This window comes from Bos indicus x Bos taurus, chromosome X (assembly GCF_003369695.1).
Source record: "Bos indicus x Bos taurus breed Angus x Brahman F1 hybrid chromosome X, Bos_hybrid_MaternalHap_v2.0, whole genome shotgun sequence".
Taxonomy (NCBI): domain Eukaryota; kingdom Metazoa; phylum Chordata; class Mammalia; order Artiodactyla; family Bovidae; genus Bos; species Bos indicus x Bos taurus.
In genome coordinates this window covers 69,611,485-69,637,149 of record NC_040105.1, presented here as the reverse complement: position 1 = coordinate 69,637,149, position 25,665 = coordinate 69,611,485, and the positions used below count along the sequence as shown (strand labels likewise).

Sequence of the window (25,665 nt, the reverse complement as noted above, 5' to 3'; positions counted from 1 at the left end):
CCTTTATTGGTTTTGGAAAGATATCCAATTATCCCTATCTTCTGCTTTGTCTGAGTGGAATCAATAAATCAATTTTGAGTGTGTATGTGAATGAATACATTAAGTAAATTCTGTAGTTCCTACTCCTTAGGTAGCAAGCCCATTTCTTGTTCAGTTTTTAGTGTTGAATAAAGGGAGAAATGATAAATTAGCTCCTGATAAATTAAATCCCACCCTGGATTGACTCAATAAACCTGAAAGTATATTCGATAGGGATCTATTCTCTCTTTGGATAAAGTTTCTATTAGATTATTTATCTATCTCTTTGGACCATCCCAGGGAATGGAGAAAAGGTCTGCTGTGATACCTGAGAGGACTGAAAGTCACCCTGTTGTGTGCCTGTGTTAACATTTTTTCTAATAAACCTTAGCGGTTGGTAGGGGGGTTGTGTGTAAAACAAATCTCATTTACATTAAGAGATTTTTGTCTCTCTCTTTTTAAAAAATTCTGTTTCTTAGAAGTTTTAGTTATATTTTTGATGTATTTACGAAGGAAGATTTTTTTAACTTGCACCTTTAAATTTGAACTTAACAAAGATATCATTTTTAGGTGTTCAATTTATGTGGGATTGCTGCTGTGAGTCTGTAAAAAAAACAAAGAAATCTCCAGGTTCAGGATGCATTCTTGCCCACTGCATGGGACTTGGTAAGACTTTACAGGTAAGAACATGAAGGTATTCTGTTCTTGTGCATTCATGAATTAAAAAAATATATATTATGTTCTGTTAGGTTCCAGATGCGGTTGTAGGGTCTGGAGATAAAGCAGCAAATAACAAGATTTCTCCCCCAACAAGCTTATAATCTGGTGGGAGAGAGAGATTTTAATCAAATAAAATAAGAAATATGTACTTTCAGATAATGTTAAGGAAGCATAGAGAGGGAAAGCATCTTTTAGGAAGTGATGTTTGAACAGAGACCCTAATGAAGTGAAGCAGTGGGATTATAGGCATAGCCAGTAAAACTGCAAAGATTCTGAGGTGGAAATGAACTTCCTTTACAACTTTCTTTTTGTTGTGCTGTGTGGCTTCTGAGATCTTAGTTCCTCTATCAGGGATTGAACCAATGTCCTTGGCGTGAAAGCACAGAGTCCTAACCAGGGGATTCCTGACTTTAATAGTCTGTGATCCTGTAGTAATGAGAATATAATGTATTTTCACTATTAAAACACTACATTTCTGAATGCAGGAAGCTGCAGGAAGACTGCCGGAATTGTAGCAGAGGTGTGGAATTAGTGGGAAAAAATATATATATATATATACACGTATACATATATACATATATATGTGTGTATATATATGTAATTCCAAGCCATAAGACAGTAGATTCAGTGAGTCAGAACACTTTGCAGTGGAAAAATACTCTATGATATAATTTTCTTCTAAATGGGAAGTGGTATTTTCTAAAGATCGTAGGAATGTTCTCTGGGTACTAGGGACTTAGTAGCTATTTTGCTGTGGTTATTATTTATTATATTCATATTATTATTATTACTGATCATAAAATAATGGAGCTTTAGAGTTGGAAGGACCTTATGTATCATCTAGTTGAATTTCCACGTTTTACATGTTATATCTCTTTCTCTGTACTTTTCCTGGTTTGGAAATTGTGACCTTTGCCTGGTTGCTTTATTGTTTAAACAGCAAAAAAAAAAAATCCCAACTATTATAAATTTGCTCAATTTATTTTCTTTTTGAAGATATTTAAATGAAGGTGGCAACTTAATTTGTTTTCTTGTAGGTGGTAAGTTTTCTTCATACAGTTCTTTTGTGTGACAAATTGGATTTCAGCACAGCTTTAGTGGTTTGTCCTCTTAATACTGCTTTGAATTGGATGAATGAATTTGAGAAGTGGCAGGAGGGATTAAAAGATGATGAGAAGCTTGAGGTATATTTAAAATATTTTCTATTATCTAAATGACTGCATAAAATTCATATAGTAAAAAATAAGATTTTTAATTGTCAGTGATGCATGTTTCAATGGGGATATTTAGTACTTATGCATTCCTACCTTTAAAAATCTTTATTTTCCCACCAAAGGTCTCTGAATTAGCAACTGTGAAACGTCCTCAAGAAAGAAGCTACATGCTACAGAGGTGGCAAGAAGATGGTGGTGTTATGATCATAGGCTATGAGATGTACAGAAATCTTGCTCAAGGAAGGAATGTGAAGAGTAGGAAACTTAAAGAAATATTTAACAAAGCCTTGGTTGATCCAGGTAAGATATTGACAGACACTGAGATAACAAAGCAAGTTGAATGAAAAATGTGGTTATGTTTTATTTAACAAATACTAATTGACCAACTATTAAGAAGCTGGTTATTGTTTGTCATTCAGGTTTTTGCTTTCTGTTTGTTTCTTAGTATAATTTCATTAAGATGAAATCACCCTTAATATTGCCACATGTTCAGAATTCACTTGCTGAGTCTGAAAGTATTTGAAGTTTTCAATAAATAAGCAATTAAAAATGTACCAGGTATGTCACAATTGCAAATTCCTCTGACTGAATATTAGACAATCATAAGAGCGCTCTCTATTCTCTGAAAACAGTTCTTTACATTTCTTTTCCAACTTTATGTCATTAGAAGAATTGCTGCATTTTTCCTTTTTTTAAATGGGTCATCACTGTGGAAGGTTAATATTTACAGTGCTGTTGACAGTATCCTCATGATGCAAGATCCAAATATTTAATCCTTATTTGTGACTTGGAAAAGCAGCAAGTTGTAACTGTCCCAGAGCCAACAATATTTAGTTACTTGTGTTCTATATTTTTTTTCTTTTCAAACTTTATCTGTTATATCTAATTACTTTAAGACACTGTTGAGGCTTTAAATGTTTGTTGAGAAAGTCTAATTTTTCACTGCCAAAATATTAGTATTATTTTGAATAGAATAATTTGAATTTGAATAATAGAATCATTTGAATAGAATCCATGGCTTTGCCTCTTTTAAATTTTATTTTTAATTTATTTTTTCAGCTTATTGAGGTTTAATTGAGAAGTAAAATTGTAACAGTTAAAATGTACAATGTAATCTTTTGATACATGTAATCTTTTGATACATTGTGAAAGGGTAAACCCTTTGTGTTACACATCCATTATCTCACGTAGTTTTCTTTTTCTTTTTGGTCATGACATTTATGCTCTACTCATTTTCAGATTTCAGTTATATAGTGCATTGTTATCAGCTATAGTCACCTTGTTATCACCATGTTGTTTACACATTAGATCCTCAGACCTTATTCATTTTATAACTGAAGGTCTGTACTCTTTTGCCTTTTTTTTTAAAGTAATGATATAATCAACATGTATCAAACTAACTGCTATTGTAAATGTTAAGTTTGTCCTTTTCTCATGACTAAAATAGTTGTCTAAAATCCTGTGGTTGTTTTGTTGTCAGAGAGCTATAAGCTAGTGAATAGTTTTGCAGCATATTTTTCAGAAGGTTTCCTTGAAACAGTTTAAAACAAGTTTCAGATGTTTAATTTGATCATGAGGAAATAAATTAAAAAGAAATGAAAGTTTATAATATAATGAGTAATGTTTGTTTTTCTATGTAAGCTATTTAGTGACATTAAAAAAACATTATTTTGAAATTTTTGTTTATTTGTTTACAGACAAGTTGAAATGACAGTAAAGAAAGTTCCCATTTATCCTGGACCCAAATCCCCCACTGTTCATCTTACATTGCCATGGTAGATTTGTCAAAACTAAGAAATTGATATATTAGTAACTAGACTCTAAACCATATTTGAATTTTACCAGTTTAATATTACCATCCACTTTCTGTTCCAGGATCCCATCCTGGGTACCACATAGCGTTTGTCATGTCTCCACATTCTTCTCTGGTCTATGTCAGTTTATTAGTCTTTCTTTTATTTTCTGTTATCTTGTCAGTCTTGAGGAGTGTTATTAAAGTATCCTGTAGGATGTTCACTGGTGTCTGTTGTTTTTCTTGTGATTAGACTGGTGTTATAGTGACAGTACACATGGAATATTGCCAAGCAGGCGTATTCATCCGAGCCTTGGTGTCTGAAGTTTGGGCTTGGTCACATAGATATGGTTGACCACTCATGTGGGTCATCTTAGTTTCTAGTCCCTCCAGAAGTTGAGAAGATGCTAGATGCCCAGAGCTGATCTCCCTTCAGCCCAATCACCTTGTTAGCATACACTATCTCTAATGTTTCCCAAGCCATCTAGGTAAACAAATTTTTATCAAGTTAGACATTCCTGGAATTTAGAGGTTACCGCCCTAGAGCTGGAGGCAAAGGCTAAACTGTTTTTTGGGCCAGGTTAATCCTTTACTTCTCTACATATATGTGTACATAGATAAAAATTACCCTGTTTGAGGTGGTTATTTAAATAAAATGGGATCATAATATAGATTTTGAAACTCTCTTCCTTTTGTTTAGTAACAACACATTTGACATATCTTTGAAGGATAGTGCAAAGAAATGTACATCATTAATTTTAAGTTCTGCAACATTCCATCATAGCATAGTTTTATTAACCCCTTTGACCAAGCTTTTAAGTTGTTTCAATTTCCCACCATAACAATGCTTCAGAGAATACTTCATGTATCTTATGATACTTGTGGAAGTATAGCTTTAGGATAAATTTCCAGAAGCTGAAATTTGGGTTAAGGGTGCAACATATTTTACATTTTAGTAGATATTATGAAATTGTCTTCCACAGTATTTGATTAACAGTTTGTGAAAAGTGAAAGTGTTAGTCACTGTGTTGTGTCCAATTCTTTGCAACCTCATGGACTATAGCCCACCAGTCTCTTCTGTCCATGAAATTCTCCAGGCCAGAATAGTGGAGTGGGTAGCCATTCCCTTCTCCAGGGGATTTTCCTGACTCAAGGATTGAACCCAGGTCTCCTGCTTTGCAGGCAGATTCTTTACCATCTGAGCCATCAGGGAAGCCCCTTTGATACTAGCTTAGACTTCCACAAAGGATGTATCAGTACCTGCTTCACCACACCCTCATGAACACGTAATATTAGGTAGTAGAAATCATTTTAATCACTTGTATAAAAGATAATTTTTATATTTAGAAAACTTTTTAGGATTCAAAATAAATAATAAGTTTTTACATATAAAGCAAGATTCGTATTTTCATTTTTAAAAAGTTGATTAGTTTAAAAATAAATCTTATTCTTCATGTAGTTCCATCTGAACATTGAATAGCAAATTGTGTTATTTGGTCAATCATACTGAAGCAGTTACTTCTGAAATCATGTAGAAAATGCATTTTCTGTAATGCCTAAAATATAGGGGATAATTTGACAATTGCTATTGTTTAAATCAGTGTTTAAGTAATTTATGTGTATATTAGCTCAGTCCAGTTCAGTCACTCAGTCGTGTCCGATTCTTTGCGACCCCATGAACTACAGCATGCCAGGCCTCCCGGTCCATCACCAACTCCTGGAGTCTACCCAACCCATGTCCATCGAGTTGGTGATGCCATCCAAGCATCTTATCCTCTGTCGTCCCCTTCTCTTCCTGTCCTCAATCTTTCCCAGCATCAGAGTCTTTTTAAATGAGTCAGCTCTTCGCATCAGGCAGCCAAGGTATTGGAGTTTCAGCTTCAACATCAGTCCTTCCAATGAACACCCAGGACTGATCTCCTTTAGGATGGATTGGTTGGATCTCCTTGCAGTCCAAGGGACTCTCAAGAGTCTTCTCCAACACCACAGTTCAAAAGCATCAATTTTTCGGCACTCAGCTTTCTTTATAGTCCAACTTTCACATCCATACATGACCACTGGAAAAACCATAGCCTTGACTAGATGGCAAAGTAATGTCTCTGCCTTTGAATATGCTGTCTAGGTTGGTCATAACTTTCCTTCTAAGGAGTAAGAGTCTTTTAATTTCATGGCTGCAATCACCATGTGCAGTGATTTTGGAGCCCAGAAAAATAAAGTCAGCCATTGTTTACACTGTTTCCCCATCTATTTCCCATGAAGTGATGGGACCAGATGCCATGATCTTAGTTTTCTGAATTTTGAGCTTTAAGCCAACTTTTTCACTCTCCTCTTTGCACTTTCATTAATTCTTCTTCACTTTCTGCCATAAGGGTGGTATCATCTGCATATCTGAGGTTATTGATATTTCTCCTGGAAATCTTGATTCCAGCTTATGCTTCCTCCAGCCCAGTGTTTCTCATGATATACTCTGCATGTAAGTTAAATAAGCAGGATGACAATATACAGCCTTGACGTATTCCTTATGAGAAGGCAAAAAGATAGGACAGTGAAAGATGAACTCCAAAGGTCGGTAGGTGCCCAATATGCTACTGGAGATGAGTGGAGAAATACTCCAGAAAGAATGAAGGGATGCAGCCAAAGCAAAAACAACACCCAGTTGTGAATGGGACTGGTGATGCAAGCAGGGTTCGATACTGTAAAGAGCAATATTGCATAGGAACGTGGAATGTTAGGTCCATGAATCAAGGCAAATTCGAAGTGGTCAAACAGGAGATGGCAATTGTGAACATTGACATTCTAGAAATGAGTGAACTAAGATGGACTGGAATGGGTGAATTTAACTCAGGTGACCATTATGTCTATTACTGTGGGCAGGAATACCTTAGAAGAAATGGAGTAGCCATCATGGTCAACAAAAGAGTCCAAAAGGCAGTACTTGGATGCAATCTCAAAAATGACAGAATGATCTCTGTTTGTTTCCAAGGCAAACCATTCAATATCACAGTAATCCAAGTCTATGCCCCAACCAGTAATGCTGAAGAAGCTGAAATTGAACAGTTCTATGAAGACCTACAAGATCTTCTAGAACTAACAGCCAAAAAGATGTCCTTTTCATTATAGGGGACTGGAATGCAAAAGTAGGAAGTCAAGAAACACCTGGAGTAACAGGCAAATTTGGCCTTGGAGTACAGAATGTAGCAGGGCAAAGGCTAATAGAGTTTTGCCAAGAGAACGCACTGGTCATAGCAAACACCCTCTTCCAACAACACAAGAGAAGACTCTACACATGAACATCCCCAAATGGTCAACAAAGAAATCATATTGATTATATTCTTTGCAGCCAATGATGGAGAAGCTCTATACAGTCAGCAAAAACAAGACTGGGAGCTGACTATGGCTCGGATCATGAACTTATTGCCAAATTCAGACTGAAATTGAAGAAAGTGGAGAAAACCACTAGACCATTCAGGTATGATGTAAATCAATCCCTTATGACTATATAGTGGAAGTGAGAAATAGATTTAAGGGACTAGATCTGATAGACAGAGTACCTGATGAACTATGGATGGAGGTACGTGACATTGTACAGGAGACAGGGTTCAAGACCATCCCCAAGAAAAAGAAATGCAAAAAAGCAAAATGGCTATCTGAGGAGGCCTTACTAATAGCTGTGAAAAGAAGGGAAGCGAAAAGCAAAGGAGAAGAGGAAAGATATACCCATTCGAATGCAGAGTTCCAAAGAATAGCAAGGAGCAATAAGAAAGCCTTCCTCAGTGATCAATACAAAGAAATAGAGGAAAACAACAGAATGGGACAGACTAGAGATCTCTTCAAGAAAATTAGAGATACCAAGGGAACATTTCATGCAAAGATAGGCTTGATAAAGGACAGAAATGGTATAACAGAAGCAGAAGATGTTAAGAAGAGGTGGCAAGAATACACAGAAGAATTATACAAAAAAGATCTTCACAACCCAGATAATCAGGATGGTGTGATCACTCACCTAGAGCCAGACATCCTGGAATGGGAAGTCAAGTAGGCCTTAGGAAGCATCACTATGAACAAAGCTAGTGGAGGTGATGAAATTCCAGTTGAGCTGTTTCAAATCCTGAAAGATGATGCTGTGAAAGTGCTGCACTCAATATGTCAGCAAATTTGGAAAACTCAGCAGTGGCCACAGGACTGGAACAGGTCAGTTTTCATTCCAATCCCAAAGAAAGGCAATGCCCAAGAATGCTCAAACTACCGCACAATTACACTCATCTCACACGCTAGTACGGAGAAGGCAATGGCACCCCACTCCAGTACTCTTGCCTGGAAAATCCCGTGGACGGGGGAGCCTGGTAGGCTGCAGTCCATGGGGTCACTAAGAGTCGGACAGGACTGAGTGACTTCACTTTCACTTTTCACTTTCATGCATTGGAGAAGGAAATGGCAACCCACTCCAGTTCTCTTGCCTGGAGAATCCCAGGGATGGCGGAGCCTGGTGGGCTTCTGTCTATGGGGTCGCACAGAATCGGACACAACTGAAGCAACTTAGCAGTAGCAGCAGCAGCACTTGCTAGTAAAGTAATGCTTAAACTCCAAGCCAGGCTTTAGCAATACGTGAACCTGGACTTCAAGATGTTTAAGCTGGTTTTAGAAAAGGCAGAGGAACCAGAGATCAAATTGCCAACATCCACTGGATCATTGAAGAAGCAAGAGAGTTCCAGAAAAATATCTATTTCTGCTTTATTGACTATACCAAAACCTTGGACTGTGTGGATCACAATAAACTGTGGACAATTCTGAAAGAGATGGAATACCAGACCACCTGACCTGCCTCTTGAGAAACCTGTATGCAGGTCAGGAAGCAACAGTTTGAACTGGACATGGAACAACAGATTGATTCCATATAGGAAAGGAGTACGTCAAGGCTGTGTATATTAACCTGCAAGCGATTTGTGTTTATAGGATACTTTACCCATTCTGGTATGAGATCTGTAGCTTGGACAAGGTTTTTCTTCCTACCTCCATACCCATGTAACAGTCAGTTTAGCTGTCCTTTATCAGTTAAATTTTTTACCAGCAATGACTACTAGTTTTGTAAAGTAAGTCAAATGGGAAGTAGTACTTGGTCTATTGTGATTTCTATAGTGTTTCTTTGAATGTAGCTTTTGTAATTTGTCTTTTCTAGTATATATAAGTTACTCTTGATCTCAAATGGTAGTTTTAACTTATATTGTACTCTTATTCAGAGGTCCTTAAGTACCATCATAATAGCACTTTAATAAAATTAATACTGTTAGTACCACATTAACCAAATACAGCAGCAGATAAAATATAACTGTTCTTATCAGGATGTTGTTTCCACAGCATCTTTCCATAAGAGCAGCACTGTAAAGTGTTTAACTTAAATGGATTGTGCTTTTAATTTTACTATGTATTAAATGTTGTTTTTCTAGGACCTGACTTTGTTGTTTGTGATGAAGGCCATATTCTAAAAAATGAAGCATCTGCTGTTTCAAAAGCTATGAATTCTATACGATCAAGGAGGAGAATTATTTTAACGGGAACACCACTTCAAAATAACCTAATTGAGTGTGAGTCAATGTGTAAAAGAATGTATCCAGTTTTGGACGAGTTACTGTTAGGAGCTTGGAAAGAAATGCTATGCTAAATGAAAGTTTTAGGAAGGTGGAGATTGGAGGATAGTTGTGTTGAATTCATGTCAGGATACAGTTTGCTGAGGCTGAGGATAAATGATGTGAACCCAGAGAAGTGACTTTTGAGTTTCCCTCATTTTCATATGTTTGTGATGACACTAAAGAGGGAACATGAGTTATGCAGCAAATAACAAATTGAAATATTCCACTGTAATCTGTTCTAAATTTTTTTGTTATTTTTATGTTATTTCCATTCTCAGTATTTTTATAGTTAATGTTTTCTGTTTTATTATTTGTAATACTGGTTACTGTTTCACTTTATCTTTCTTTATATTTATCTATACTATATATCTATATTTTATCTTTATTTTGGTCTGTTCCAGTTTTCCCCTTTTTTCTTTCCCCATTTATAGAATGTTGCCCTGTTTCACGTTGTGGTCCTGTACAGCATAGGGCAATTATTTAGGACTTCTTGAACTAAATCAGTTAATTCAAAATTTGATCTAGTAGCTTATTAATTGATTTTATTATTTTGGTTCAGTATCTATGTTGTTTTCACAAGATATGCTTGCTGATCATAAAGTCATAGAATTACAGAGCAGTTGTTTTATACTCAATATGTATTATAAAGACTAGTGAGTTAGAATAAAATGTTCTAGGTGTTGTTTTTCCTAAACATTAATTTCCTAAACAGTCTAGAATTTTGGATTGGGTTTTATTTGAAGTTCTCATCTGGTTTAGGTAATCCAGTTCTAGATCAGACTGATAAACCAGTGTTTAGTCTACACTCAGTTTGGTGTTCTTTCTTTGTATCTTAATTCTAATGCTGCCATGGCAGGCATTTTTGACATGAGCTTTTTGTCAGAGAAATTTTCTCAGTTCTTTTAGCTGTTACTGTTGTTAATGAACTAATATCTTCTTTCTTAGATCATTGCATGGTTAACTTTATCAAAGAAAATTTGCTTGGATCCATTAAGGAATTCAGGAATCGGTTTATAAATCCAATCCAAAATGGTCAGTGTGCAGATTCTACCATGGTAGATGTCAGAGTAATGAAAAAACGAGCTCACATTCTCTATGAAATGTTAGCTGGATGTGTTCAGGTACAAGTACATTCCACAGTAATAATATATTGTTACTTTGTTATACTGTAATCTCAAAATGTTTTCTGAATTTAAACTTGAATTATTTTGTGTTTTCTGTCTCCTTTCAGTAGTTTTACAGTTAAATCTTCTTGCACTCTTTTCCAAAGTTTATTTAGTATTGAACTTTAAAAAAATTGCATTGAGAAGTTTAGAACATACTTGATTAATTCATTTGCTGGATGTATAGCTGTATATGGTTATATGTTAATGTTTAGATTTTTCTCATCCTTATGATAGGGGATATGTAAAAGGACCACAGCTATTATGATAGAAATTTCTGTGCTCACCAGAATTTATAATATAGTATTCCAAACCTCATTTGTTTGAAATGGTTGTAGGAAAGGCACTTATGAATTATGAAAGAAGTAATCCTGAAGAAACAGTTTTATTAATTCCAAGTACATACAATAACTTTAATGGACTAATAGTGTTCTTTACACATAGATCTTCAGTAAACCATTGTTAATGTGTAGATAAGGATATAGAGACTGAGCAAGCAGTTAATAGATCTCAGTTCTTTATTTTTCTTAAGACACCAGCTATTAATGGATATAACAGATGAGATAGGCTGTCCTTTTGACTGACGGTACTCCCGTTATATAAGGTAAAGTCATTCTGTTTGTTCAGGTTACCCACAGGTACTAGCAGGTACTCTTATTTCTGTATTACTGCTACTACCTAGGTGGCATTTTTCTGATTTAGGTAGTTATTTGTATCTATCACATTAGTGTTCTTTCTTTCTTGTTCCTATATTAAGAATGCCTATACATGGCTTGTTTTCTCAATTGGACAAACATTCCCCCTGATGTTATATGTTATCCTCTGGCATGTTTGCACACTTTACCCAAAGGATAACTCAGACTGCATTGGACTTTGATTCATCTGTTTTACTGTATGATTAAAGCAATTCTTTTTGCTAGCACTACCTACTGTATCCCCTCCCCACCTTTTTTTTCTTTTCTTTTTTTCTGTATAGAGGAGACCATTTGAAAACCTAAATTGCTCATTTGGTAGTATGGCCACTTCAATTTAAAACCTGCCTGGTGTGTTGCAGTATCTTTTTACCAGTGAGTCATACTATGTAGTCACATGAAATACATTAACTACAATTAAATGGGATCATTGTGTGATTAAAGAGGGTAATTATATTTAAGTAAATGTTTTCTTATATGTCTGGTACCTTTTATTTGTGTGCACTTTTTAGTTGCAAGCAGTGATGATTCTTAGAGCAGTTAATTCCTGTCATATATTTAACTAATTTTCATTCTGTTTATTATTAATTACAGAGGAAAGATTATACAGCATTAACAAAGTTTTTACCTCCAAAGCATGAGTATGTTTTAGCTGTGAGAATGACTCCTATTCAGTGCAAACTCTATCAGTACTACTTAGATCACTTAACAGGTAACAAATAGACTTAGTTTATTGTTTTTTTCTTTCTTAAGACATTCTTTTTCTGAAGAATGCTCTCGTGGTAATTTTACCACATCAGTTGTTCTTTTGCAATTTTGAATTTGTGTAAAATGGTATGTTTATATTATAAAAACAAAAAATATTTCTCATTAAAAAGCTAATATTCTCAAAATAAAATTAAGGAACAAACTAGTGAAAAAATATATAGAATATATCAATAATGCCTTAATTTGTAAAGAGCTTTTATTTCATAAAATATTATGTATTTGACTAAATCCAAAGAAGAAGATACATAAAATTCCAGTGTATTATTAAAAAATATCCAACCACATTAATAAAAGACCTATAAGTCAAACTCATGAAATTGGTTTTTTAGGTATCAAGTTGACAAATGTTGAAGGGAAAGGGGGGCAAAATACAAAGCAGGGCATATATTATGTCCCAGTGTTACAATAAAAATACACAGAAATGCCTAAAATACACAAATATGTTAATAACAGGTTATTTTCTGAGTGATTACATTATGAGGAACTTATACTCTTTTCCATATGCTTTTTTAATTGTTGTTATTTAAACTTTATTTTTTTTATCTTTGACTATATTGGATCTTAGCTGCGGCATGTAATATCTTTTGTTGCGGCATGTAGGCTTTTCTTCACTTGTGGCATGTGAGTTCCAGAGCATGTGGGCTATATAGTTGCAGCATGATGGCTTTTCTCTAGTTGTGGCATGTGGGCTGAGTTGCCCCACAGCATGTGGGATCTTAGTTCCTGGACCAGGGATTGAACCCATGTCCCCTGCATTGAAGGCAGATCTTAACCACTGGACTACCAGGAAAGTCGCTCTATGTGCTTTTAAAACATACAGCAGATAGATTCTGTTTCATCATCAATAAATTCAGGTGTTTGTCCAAGGTTGTCACCATTCACAGAGCAAAACGTTAGTTTCTGTTTGGTCTGGAGTGAAATTTTTTACTTGTTCGTCACTTTATTCTGGTACCTTTCCCCAGTTGATGTGCCAGATTTATTTAGGGGCTATAGGTTAGAAGGTACTCTTCAGCCATTTTCGATACAACAAGTGATCAAAGAATAATAGAGAGTGGAGGTTTATACACACACATTACAGTGATGCTTCATATTAGTGGTTAAAATAACACTTTGTGACAGATAATTTCTACTTTAGAAAATAGAATAATGATGATGGTCCTCAACAGTTGTTCTACTTTGGGGAAAACAGGTTTCGAATGTTTGTATTTTATAGAGATTTTTTTGCTTTATTTTTAAAACAATTTTCAGACTGATTTTTGAAAGGAGATCATTTCTAATAAGGCACACATTTTCATTTGTATGTTAATCATAAGCTATTAGATTTATTGTACCATTTGGACTTGAATGACAAAAAATGCAGACATCATTAACTAAATATAGTCATTCCAGTGAGAAAGAGAGGGATGTTGAGACCTCTCAACATCAGAGAGACTTTACTCTCTGAATAATAAAAGGTGCTAAATTTGGTCACTTAATATTTTCTCCAAAATATTTAAAATTTTGTTTCATTGTGGGGAACGTACTGTTTAAAAATATTAAAGAATCAGTTGTGTTTAATAACCAACAGCAAAATGTTAATAGCTCATGTATAGATATTAAAACATACTCTTTCTAAGAGCAGTGCAATATTTAAGATTTAAGGGAGCCTCATTTTTTATGACTTTAATTGATAGGAATAAATATCTAAAGTACTAACTGCTATAGCTTCTTAACTAAGAAAGGTATGGTTGTTAATTTATCTGGTGCCATCAGTCTTTCAGACATGAGAATGTCTTGGAATTTCCCCCCTACTAAATGTGATGTTATTTTCCTTAAAGTAGAATAACCTGAGTTAATAACCCCTTGAAAAAAACTCTCATAAAAGACCAAATGGATTATATTAAAAGCTGCTTTATCTTGATTCTCACTAGAAACCATCAAAATATTTCTCCCAAAATGTCACCTGTCTCACTTGGAATTAAAATCTTTGATACTTTATTGATTACATAGTCCAAAAATACTTTTGTTTCTTTGACTCTTTATATTCAACTTAGCTTTAAGAAGTTCATATAAATTTTTCTTTTAATACTAGCAACAATTTGATGGTAAGTTTAGTAGTAATAATTTATAGTATATTTAATATTTGCAGAATTAAAGTCATAAGAGACTAAATTTAATGAATTTCAAGAAAATTAGTATCTTCTTAATTTTCCTTCATTCTCTAAAAAATACAGTTGGCTCAGACAGTGAAGAATCTGCCTGCAGTGCTAGAGGTGCAGGTTTGATTCCTGGATCAGGAATTTCCCCTGGAAGAGGGCATGACAACCCACTCCAGTATTCTTGCCTGGAGAATTCCATGGACAGAAACCTGGTGGGTTACAGTCCATGGTGTCACAGAGAGTCACACACAACCGAGGAGCTAAAACTTTCACTTTCCATCAAAAGTTTCTATTTACATGTAAGCCTCTGTCTTCAGTAAACACTTTAGATTTTATAAATGTGAATACTTAGTTTTAAAACAGCCTGATTTTTAGCTTAAATTAAAATCCATACATTGTCTTAGGCATGCAGAAATGGAGCACATACAAAAACAGTCTACAGAATGGAAGAAAATATTTGTAAGTCATTTTCCTAAAAGGGATTAATATCCAGAACATATAAAGAACTCTTACAACTGCATGTGCTCATTTGCTTCAGTCATGTCTGACTCTTTGTGACCCTGTGCAGTGTAGCCCACCAGGCTCCTCTGTCCATGGGATTCTCCAGGCAAGTGGGTTGCTTTGCCCTCCTCCAGGGGATCTTCCCGTCCTAGGGATCCAACCTGTGTTGCTTAGGTCTTCTGCATTGGCAGGCGGGTTCTTGCCACTAGCACCACCTGGGAAGCCCCTTACAACCTAACAACAACAAAAAACCAAACAAAGTTCAAAAATGGACATAGGGGTTTTCAATAGACATTTCTCCAAAAAAGATATACAAGTGACTGATAAGCACATTAAAAAATGCTCTACATTATCACTAGTTATTCAAGAAATGCAAATAAAACCAAGAGATGCCACATCACACCCAATAGGATGACTCTCAAATAAAGATAATAAGTGTTGGAAGTGATATGGAGGAATTAGAACACTTGTGTAGGTGCTGTGACAAAAGTGTGGCAATTCCTCAAAGGGTTAAGCAGAGAATTACCATGTGATACAGCAATTGTACTTCTAGGTAAAATTCTACTTTCAAAATAATTGAAAGCAAGAATGCAAAACAGATACTTACCAATTCATGTTTATATAGCAGTATTATTTGTAATAGCCAAAAACATGGAAGCAATCAAAGTGTCCATCAAGTAATGAATAGATTAACAAAATATGATATATACAAACAATGGAATATTACAATCTTTTAAAGAAATTCTGACGTGAATGGAACTTGAAGACATCATGTTAAGTAAAATAAGTTGGAAACAAAAGGACAAACACTGTGTGATTACATTTAGAATTGACTTGAAGAGTCAGATTCATTTAACAGGTACAGAGTTTTCTGTTAACAATGATGGAAAAAGTTTTAGAAATGGAGAGTGCTGATGGTTGTACAATGTTTTGATTATACTTAATGCCACTGAATTGTACTCTTATAAATAGAGAACAATAAACTCCTATTGTCTTTAAAAATGAATCGATCTATGTACCACACATTACAGGTTGATTCAATGGTTCTAGAGTAGGGCTTAGGCAGCTGCATTTTTATAATTCCTCTGGGTGATTCTGATGTACCCTTTGCCTGAGAAACACTTCTCTAAATGTTGCTCAATATGATTAGCTATCAGGGAAATGTAAATCAAAACCAGAACAAGATACAGGCATACCTTAGCCTCTTTAAGTGTTCAGGTGAAAAGAAGACTCATTTATGTCTTTGTAGAAATAAAAGGATTATAAGGGAATGCTATCAAAAAATTAGATGCCTCATTTTCACAGCAATGATTTCTATCATACACAGTGGCAATACCTCTAATCAGGCAAAATAGCGAGTACTGGATTTTTATGCTTTTTTATTCATATTTCATATTATCACTGAATATACATCTTGTCCCTCATGGAGATGTGAATTTAGATCTTTTAAAACTGTGGACAGAAAAATGTTATTGTTTAAATACTGTTCTTTTAAAAGACCAACTTTGTTCTTTTGTGTTTTACCCCCTTGATAATTTTGTCATCTTAATGAAATGTACATTCATTTCATTTTTACTTCATTTTTATATAAAAAATATATTGTTGAAGTTTCTCTGGGCAAAATAAATAATTTTTTCAACTTGAAAAACACTTTTTATAAATACTGGGTTTTTGACGTAAGAGTTTTGCTTAAGTACTGTGTACAGAGAGTGGCTTTATCTAAAGCAGGAATTTGTAATCTAGAGCACATGGATAGAATCTAGGACCTGAATAAGAAAATACTGCCTGTTTTCACTAACCTCTATCAAAAATATGGCATTTTTCCAGTTATTAAACCATAGTAGTATTAGTGATAGCTGTGACTTTGTTACCAATAGAAATAAGAAATATTTCTACATATTATTGTTGTTACTCATAAATCAAACTTATTTGCCTTTATCAGTACTTCAGAATTTCAGGCCATTGTTAAACTTACTACTATATTTTGTTATTTAATGCATTAATAAGGTTGCATATCATTATACCACGTTTTTTTTTTTTTTTAACATTTTGATGATTTCTGTATGTTGGATTTCTTTTGTAATCCTGTTTGTGTGTTTTGAAATAGTCTAAAAATGAGGGCCTGTTAGCTTCTCTACAGGGCCAGAGTATTCTGATGCACAGGTAAAGCTAAGGTCCTAATACAGAAACACCTTAGTTGAGCTAGAGAATTCTTATGTCTTAATGTTAGCTCTTTTTTTTTTTTCTTTTGATCAGGTGTAGGTAATAGCAGCGAAGGTGGAAGAGGAAAGGCAGGTGCAAAACTTTTCCAAGATTTTCAAATGTTAAGTAGAATCTGGACTCATCCATGGTGTTTGCAGCTGGACTACATTAGTAAAGAAAATAAGGTAAATTAACTAACCTAAAATTAATCAAAAGGTATCTGTAGTAAGTAGAATAACTTTGGAAAAAGGTTGATCTGTATAGACTTACTGTATATTCAGATTTCTTTTTCTTTGTGGTACAGTACTTCAGCCTATTTTATTTCTAGTTAATTACTCTGTGTTTGAATGAATTGTGATTATGGAAGGAGTGTTAAATGTTAATTTTTAAAAAAAATTTAGTGGCATATAGTTGATTTACAATGTTGTGTTACTTTCTGTTGTATAGCAAAGTGAATGAGTTGTACATATATCCACTCTTTTTTAGATTCTATTCCCATATAGGTCATTACTGAGTATTGAGTAGAGTTCTTTCTGCTGTACAGTAGGTCTTTATTATAGTATTGTGTATATGTCAATTCCAATCCCCTATTCCCTTCCTGATGGTAACCATAAGATTGTTTTCTACACCTGTGACTCTATTTCTGTTGCTTAAATAAGTTCACTTGTACCCTTTTTTTAGATTCCACATATAAGCAATATCATACAATATTTGTCCTTCTCTGTTTGACTTCACTCAGAATGATAATCTCTAGGTCCATCCATGTTGCTGCAAATGGCATCATTTCATTTTTTATGGCTGAATAATACCAATTGTATACCACATACTCTTCATCCATTTCTCTGTCAATGGACATTTAGGTTGCTTCCATGTCCTGGCTGTTGTACACTTTTTGAATTACAGTTTTTTTTTCAGGTATATTCCCAGGACTGGGATTGCTAGATCATGTGGCAACTCTACTTTTAGTTTTTTAAGGAACCTCCATACTGTTCTCCATACTGACTATTCCAATTTACATTCCCACTAACAAGGCTTCCTTGGTGGCTCAGATAGTAAAGAATCCACCTGCAATATGGGAGACCTGGGTTAGATCCCTGGGTTGGAAAGATCCCTTGGAGGAGGGCATGGCCACCCACTCCAGTTTTCTTGCCTGGAGAATTCCCATGGACAGAGGAACTTGGCAGGCTACAATCCATGAGGTCACAAAGAGTCAGACATGACTGAGCAACTAAGCACACACACACCAACAGTATAAAGGGTTCCCCTTTCTCCACACCCTCTCTAGTATATAGTGTTTATAGAGTTTTGATGATTGTCATTCTGACCAGTGTGACATAGTACCTCATTTTTGTCTCTGGTCTCCTTTGCTTTGCAAAAGCTTTATAAATTTTAATTAAGTCCCATTTGTTTATTTTTGTTTCTATCTTCATTACTCTCAGAGGTGAGTCAAAAAAGATCTTGCTGCGATTTATGTTAGAGAGTGTTCTGCCTATGTTTTCCTATAAGGGTTTTATATTATCCAGCCTTACGTTTAAGTCTTTAATCCATTTTGAGTTCATTTTTGTGTATGGTGTTAGGGAATGTTCTAATTTCATTTTTACATATAGCTGTCCAGTTTTCCTGGCACCACTTATTAAAGAGACTGCTTTTTTTCAATTGTATATTCTTGTCTCTTCTGTCATAGATTAACATCTTGCATAACCATAGTAAAATAGTCAGAATTAAGAAATTCACATAAGTACTAGTAACTAAACAATGGAGGTTAATTGGATTTCATCAGTTTTTGTATTTACATCCCTTTTCTTTTCCATGAGTCAATCTAAGACTTCACGTTGCATTTATTAGTCATATCTGTGATGTTTCCTTTATTTTTTCTAATATATTATAGTTCTTCAGTTCTTTCTTATCTCATAACAATGAACTTATCCTTAAATGAAATAGACATCATCATTATAATTTCCAGTATAAATTGAAATAAATTCTTAAAATGTTCATTTTTTTTCCCTAGGGATATTTTGATGAAGACAGTATGGATGAATTTATAGCTTCAGATTCCGATGAAACCTCCATGAGTTTAAGCTCTGATGATTATACAAAGTAAATTGAATACTTTTTGTGCCCTGTGTTGACATGTTTAAAATCCCAACTTGCTGATTGTCCTCTAATAATTGGCACTTGTATTTTTCCTGTGTTTCCCTAATCATTTGAATTTGTTCTCTTTTTTAGAAAGAAAAAAGCAAAGGGGAAAAAGGGAAAAAAAGATAGTAGCTCAAGTGGAAGTGGCAGTGACAATGATGTTGAAGTGATTAAAGTATGGAATTCAAGATCTCGAGGAGGTGGTGAAGGAAATGTGGATGAAACAGGAAACAATCCCTCAGTTTCTTTAAAACTGGAAGAAAGTGAGTCTAATAATTCTTACATATATCATGGAACACTGATTTTAAAAATATCATGTCATTGTAAAGTCATGCTTCTTTCCAGTATTAATTATCCTCACCAATGGGCTCAAAGGAGTATCTTTCCACAATTGGTAAGCATCTAGGATAATCATATACACATAATAGCAACAAATGTTTAATGAATGCTGAAGTAGAAGCAAACCATTGTGCTCGCTCTGGTATTTAAGAAGAAGGGAAAAAAGAAAAGCTAACATTTATTTATACATATATGCCTAAATCCTATATTATTTTCACTCTATGTGTTAGCTAACTTAATTCTTGAACAGCCTCACAATATTATTATATCTTTATAAATGATTGGTAGAAGAGGATTCAGACCTAGATATATCCTATTTTAAACCCACCATGGTGATTTCACTTAACTACATATAAATAACTGTAAGCATTTCAGGTAATAAACTGTGATTGTCATTCATTTTATACAGTAAAGCTAGTTTTGATGTTTTAGTCTTTTTTCTTCGTAATTCTTCATAATCTATATTTATTGTCTACTTTAGATTTCCCTTGTATCAGGTACAGTTGTGTCATCTACTTCGCTTTCTCTTTCTTTCTCTTGTGCATGAGTATAAACTCAGTGAAAGTCTTCCATTGAACTTCCCAGTGGCTTAAGTTCTCTTTACTCGTTTCTACATTTGAAGGATGAGTACTCAGGCTCCACATTCTCCTAGAGCAGTCTGACTAGATGTTTAGAAACTCGAGTGCTAGGAACAGATAGGTGAATATTTAAAATATCTAGAGACACAACAGTATAAATAACTCTAAATATGTGGCATTTGTGAATCATGGAGCAAAGTATAGACCATCTGTGAAGAGAAGGGAGATGTGGCTGCCAGCTCAGTGAATGATCCTATGAACAGACAAGTTTAGCTGGTCTCAGGCCTGCAGCTGAACAAATTTGGTGAATCCCTGATAAACATTTCTTTCTTCAGTACCTCCTTAGAATAAACAGATGGCAGCCTAACAATAGACCTTGGCTTACTTCTCTGAGAAATCAGGGGAGTAGTATAAATTAAATTACAAAATTTCTTTTCTTCTTATTTTTAAACTTTAGTTAATTTATTTATTTTTGTTGACATTGAGTCTTAGTTGCGGTGCCTGGGCTCTGTAGTTGTGGTGTGCAGGCTTAGTTGCCCTGTGGAACCTAGTTCCCTGATTAGGGCTTGAACCCATGTCCCCTGCACTGGGAGGTAGACCCCCAACCACTGGACCACCAAAGCAGTCCCTCTTTTCTTGTTTTTGTCCCCTGCTATCCCATGAAGTCAGCTTAGCAGTGTTCATATTCCAGCTAGATTTAAAGTATACTTAAAGGAATGGTTAACATGTAAGGTAGTGGGAATCTCCTGCTGTTTTCTCCTCTGGTCTCCTGATCTGCATTTCACTTAAATTTTCCTTAGTCTCTCATCTCATAATTAGAAATAAATAGCTCATAGTTTATGTGTTCCTGGGATTGATTTTTCCTAAAATACTCTTGTTGAAGTTTTTCATGTAACTTACTGTTAAGAGACAGAGAAGGCAATGGCACCCCACTCCCGTACTCTTGCCTGGTAGGCTGCAGTCCATGGGGTCGCGAAGAGTCAGACATGACTGAGCAACTTCACTTTCACTTTTTGCTTTCCTGCATTGGAGAAGGAAATGGCAACCCACTCCATTGTTCTTGTCTGGAGAATCCCAGGGACGGGGGAGCCTGGTGGGCTGCCGTCTATGGGGTCGCACAGAGTCAGACACGACTGAAGTGACTTAGCAGCAGCATGGTTAAGAGAAAAGAGAATAGACTAACCAGTATGTTTCATACTGTGCTCCAAATGGGTTGCATAAAAGTATGTTGATGTATAGATCCCTTTGTCAGTTGGAAGTACAGATGGGGTCTAATGCAGCTGGGTTGCTTTCAGAAATGAGGAGCTTCTTCCACTTTTCCTGTTGTGCAATTATAAGTATTAGGTTGGTACAAACATAATTAATAGTTTCAGACAGTGAATTTTAAATCATTATAACAAGGCTCAAACATATTTTTATTAATCAAAATAGGAACCATTAAAATCAATGCAGTTTTGCCAACGAGAAATAACGTTTGCTTATTCCTGTAACATAAAAATCCATGCTTCAGTGTTCGACGATCTCTTGGAAAGCATTTTCTGCCTCCTGCTGGTTATGGAAACATTTTCCCTGGGCAAAGTTGTTGAGATACTGGAAGAAGTAGTAGTCTCTTGGCAAGAGGTCAGGTGAATGTGGTGGATGAGAGAAAAACCTCATAGCCCAATTCATTCAACTTTTGAAGCATTGGTTGTGCGATGTGCGGTCGAGCATTGTCATGGAGAAGAATTGGGTCATTTCTGTTAATGCTGCCTGTAAGCATTGCAGGTTTTGGTGCATGTCATAGATTTGCTGAGCATACTTCATAGGTGTAAATGGTTTCTTTGGTATTCAGAAGGCTGTAGTGGATCAGATGGGCAGTAGACTGCCAATCAGTAATCATGACATTTTTTTGGTGCAAGTTTGACTTTGGGAAGTGCTTTGGAGCTATTTCTTGGTCCAGCTGCTGAGCTGGTCATTGTCAGTTGTCATATAAAATCCAGTTTTTGTCACATATCACAATCTGTTTAATTAATGGTTTGTTGTCGTTGCATAGAATAAGAGAAGATGACACTTCAAAACGATTTTTTTTGATTTTCTGTCAGCTCAGGAGGCACCCACTTATCTTTTTCACCTTTCCAATTTGCTTCAAATGATGAATGACCATAGAATGGTAGACAGTGAGTTCTTTGGCAACTTTTTAAATAGTTGAAAGAGGATTGGCTTCAGTGATCCACTCAGTTGTTCCTTGTCAACTTCTAATGGCCAGCCACAGTGCTCATCTTCAAGGCTCTCGTCTCATTTGCAAAACTTCTTGAACCACCACTGTACTATACATTCATTATCAGTTCCTGAGCCAGATGTGTTGTTGATGTTGTGAGTTGTCTCCACTGCTTTATGACTCATTTTGAACTCAAATAAGAAAATCGCTTGAATTTGCTTTTTGTCTAATATTATTTCCCTAGTCTAAAATAAATGTAAAATAGTAAGTCATAACTCACTAGCAAAAAAGCATAAAGCAAGAAATGCACATTGAAGTGATGACCACATTTATTTAGAATGTATTCCAGTATCAAAAAGCAATTTTCAACAATGCAAAAACTGTAATTACTTTTGCACCAACCTAATACTATCATTTGCTGTATTTGCTGAAATATGGAAAAGACTATAAAGAACTGGAGCAAAGAGTAGGTTGCTACATGTTATGAACATAAATGTAGACAGGTGCGGGGAGCTTACCTTCAAAAGTCCCTGTTCGGGCACCACCTTCCGGGGACCAGCCCCGGCTGATCCAGGGTATTCGAAGGAGAGACGTCGTAGGCGAAGATCAGGAGACAATTGCTTAATTAAATGTTAATTAAGGATATAAAGAGTAATAGAATGAGGATAGCTCAGTGAGGAAATTTAGTGGAGAAAAGCGGTTGAAATAAGGATAGCTCAGTAGGAAAATTCAGTGAAGAAAAGAGGCTGAATAAAATTCCAAAGCAGGGAATTAATGTCACCTACGAAGGCCGCAGGCGTCCTCCCGTTCTCCCGAAGGAGAGGAGACACTAAGGCCTCCCCGGTCGGATCTTAGAAGCCCAGGCAAAATTAGTAGGCTTGACAAGCTTCCCTGCCTCAGAGGAAAAATTCAGCCAGAAGGTGAAAGAAAGAACGACATGGGGAGACCAAATTCCGGTGAACAAAAGGACATACTTTATTTTCCAAAGCAGTTTTATACCTTAAGTTGTGCATAGAGGATAATGGGGGAAGGGGTAGAGGCATGCAAAGACAGCAGTTCCTGATCCTTATCGAAGTCAGGCTTTCAAACTTATCATATGCAAAAGTTTAGGTGATTTACATCATCTTCTGGCCAGGAAGCCTGTTAACATTTTAAGAAACTTATTTTTCTCTAAAGGTGATTATTCTAAAGTCAGGCGCCAGCCTCCAAAAAGCATTGGAGAAAGTTGCATTCCTATAGGGCAAAGGTGAGGTGGGCTCAATCAAGAAAAGAATTAACTCAAGGGTCCAAGATTACAAACATTGAGGCAACTGCTTACATTTCTATACACCCATTATATCAATCAATACACTGCCAAGAACACAGTAGGTAAGGGATATGGAGACTTAGCAGCAAACATTGGCCCAACAAGTGAAAAACCCTTCACCAATACAATTTCTAATCAATCTTTTAACTACTCAAAGGAATCTGTGTTTAGACAGTTTAGAACATCTCCTGCCTCTCACAGTTGGGAGGCTCTGAACAATCACATGTTGCCGGAAAAAACCTATTCAGGCAGGCTAGAGGACTTCCAAAGGAGTTTGTAGGTTGAAACACTGTCACGCCCAAGAATTATTAACTGGAGCTGTAAGCTAACTCTTTTTTCAGAGAGAGGTAGTGGGGGACAGCCCCCCGTAAAGTCAGAGGTGTAGGTGAAAGCACAAAGCAGAAAGTAGGCAGACTCTGGTTTTGGGGGTAGATTGCTTGAGAATTTCCAGGGAGACTCCTGAGGCTTGATCCCGCCTTTGCGTATGCCAAGCCTCCTTCCTCATGACCTTTGCCAGAGGCGGAGCTCGCTCCCCGCAGACAGGGAAAGCTGTGGGTTCCAAATGACGAACTTCACCTATTCCTCTAGTGTGTAGCTCTCTGTGGTCAAATAAAAGTCATTCATATATGGATGTATTTCATTTATTGCAGCTCTCTGCATGTATAGTTGATCAGAAACATTTTTTAGAACAAATAGATGATAAAAATCCGTTTTTGTTCTTTAGATCTAGATCTATATAAGGCTGAATAGATCACAGCATATGGTCATATATACCGGTATATATTATTTATTTATTGTCCATGCTTTGTGACTTGCAGGATCTTAGTTTCTAGACCAGGGATCCAACCTGGGCCCTGGCACTGAAAGTGCCAAGTCCTCACCACTGGACTGCCAGGAAATTTCTCCCCAAAATCACTTTCTTATAGTAAATGTAAAACCTGAATTAGAAGTATTAAGGAACCAACATGTTGCACCTCGAAATGGAAATGGATACTATTAATAAATAAGTAGATGGTTGTAATTGAGCTATCATTTTTCACTACATATTTCACTTTCTTTTAAAGAATTGATATCTAATTGATTTGCATTAGCTTTCTGGTCTTTTTGAGAAACAGGATCTTGAATAAGTCATTTAAGTTTACCTTACAGCATCTACAGCTTTGTGTTTTAGTTTAGTATCATATTAGGTAGTTTGTAAGGATGAAATGACTGTATATAAACTACTTCAGAATATTTGATTCATTACTATTTCACAGCAAGCATACCTTGTTTTATTGTACTTCACAGATACTGTGTTTTTCACAAAATGAAGTTTGGTGGCAACTCTATGTTGAGCACATCTATTGGTACCATTTTTCCAATAATATTTGTTCACTTTGTATCTGTGTGTCACAATTTGGTAATTCTCACAATATTGCAAACTCTTTTGTTACTATTATGTTTGTTATAGTGCTCTGTGATCAGTGATCTTTGATGTTACGATTGTAATTGTTTTGGGGAGCCATGAGCCGCACCCAGGTAAGATAGGCAACTTAATTGGTAAATATTGCGCTGTTCAGGTTCTGACTGATCTACCAAATGGCCTTTCCCCTGTGTCTCTCCCTCTCCTCAGGTCTCCCTATCCACTAAAACACAAAGTATTGAAATCAGGCCAATTAATAACCCTACAATGGCCTCTAAATGTTCAAGTAAAAGAAAGACTCATTTGTGTCTTACTTTAAATAAAAAGCTAGAGATGATTACGTTTAATGAGAAAGACATGTCGAAAGCCAAGATAAGCCGAAACTAGGCCTCTAGCACCAAACAGCTAGTAGCCAGGTTGTAAATTCAAATGCAAAGTTCTTGAAGGAAATTAAAAGTGCTACTCCACTGAACACATGAATGATAAGAAAGTGAAACAGGCTAATTGCCGATATGGAGAAAGTTGTAGTGGTCTGGATAGAAGATCAAACCAGCCATAACGCTCTCTTAAGCTAAAAAGCCTAATCCAGGGCATGACGCTAACTCTCTTCATTTGTAAGAAGTGTGAGAAAGGCAAGGAAGCTGCAGCAAAAAACTTTGGAGCTAGCAGAGGCTGGTTCAGAGGTTTAAGGAAAGAAGCCATCTGCATAACATAACAGGACAAGTTGAAGCAGCAAGTGGTGATGTAGAAACTGCAGCAAGTCATTCAGAGGATCTAGCGAAGATAATTTATGAAGTGGCTGCACTAAACAATAGGCTTTCAGTGGAGACAAAATGGTATTCTATTGGAAGAAGATGCCACCTAAGGCTTTC

General features: G+C 35.7%; 1 protein-coding gene across 8 annotated transcripts in view; it reads left to right on the top strand.

Annotated features, from left to right (window-relative positions):
• ATRX (ATRX, chromatin remodeler) overlaps positions 1 to 25,665 on the top strand; it is a 285,940-nt gene that overhangs the window by 173,582 nt on the left and 86,693 nt on the right. For all 8 annotated transcript variants that reach the window (XM_027534136.1, XM_027534135.1, XM_027534130.1 and 5 more), the window contains 9 exons: positions 589 to 698; positions 1,776 to 1,922; positions 2,075 to 2,252; positions 9,189 to 9,326; positions 10,317 to 10,492; positions 11,821 to 11,938; positions 16,890 to 17,020; positions 18,844 to 18,932; positions 19,062 to 19,234. In XM_027534136.1, coding sequence (XP_027389937.1) covers positions 589 to 698; positions 1,776 to 1,922; positions 2,075 to 2,252; positions 9,189 to 9,326; positions 10,317 to 10,492; positions 11,821 to 11,938; positions 16,890 to 17,020; positions 18,844 to 18,932; positions 19,062 to 19,234 — 1,260 coding nt within the window. The remainder of the gene's footprint in view (positions 1 to 588; positions 699 to 1,775; positions 1,923 to 2,074; positions 2,253 to 9,188; positions 9,327 to 10,316; positions 10,493 to 11,820; positions 11,939 to 16,889; positions 17,021 to 18,843; positions 18,933 to 19,061; positions 19,235 to 25,665) is intronic.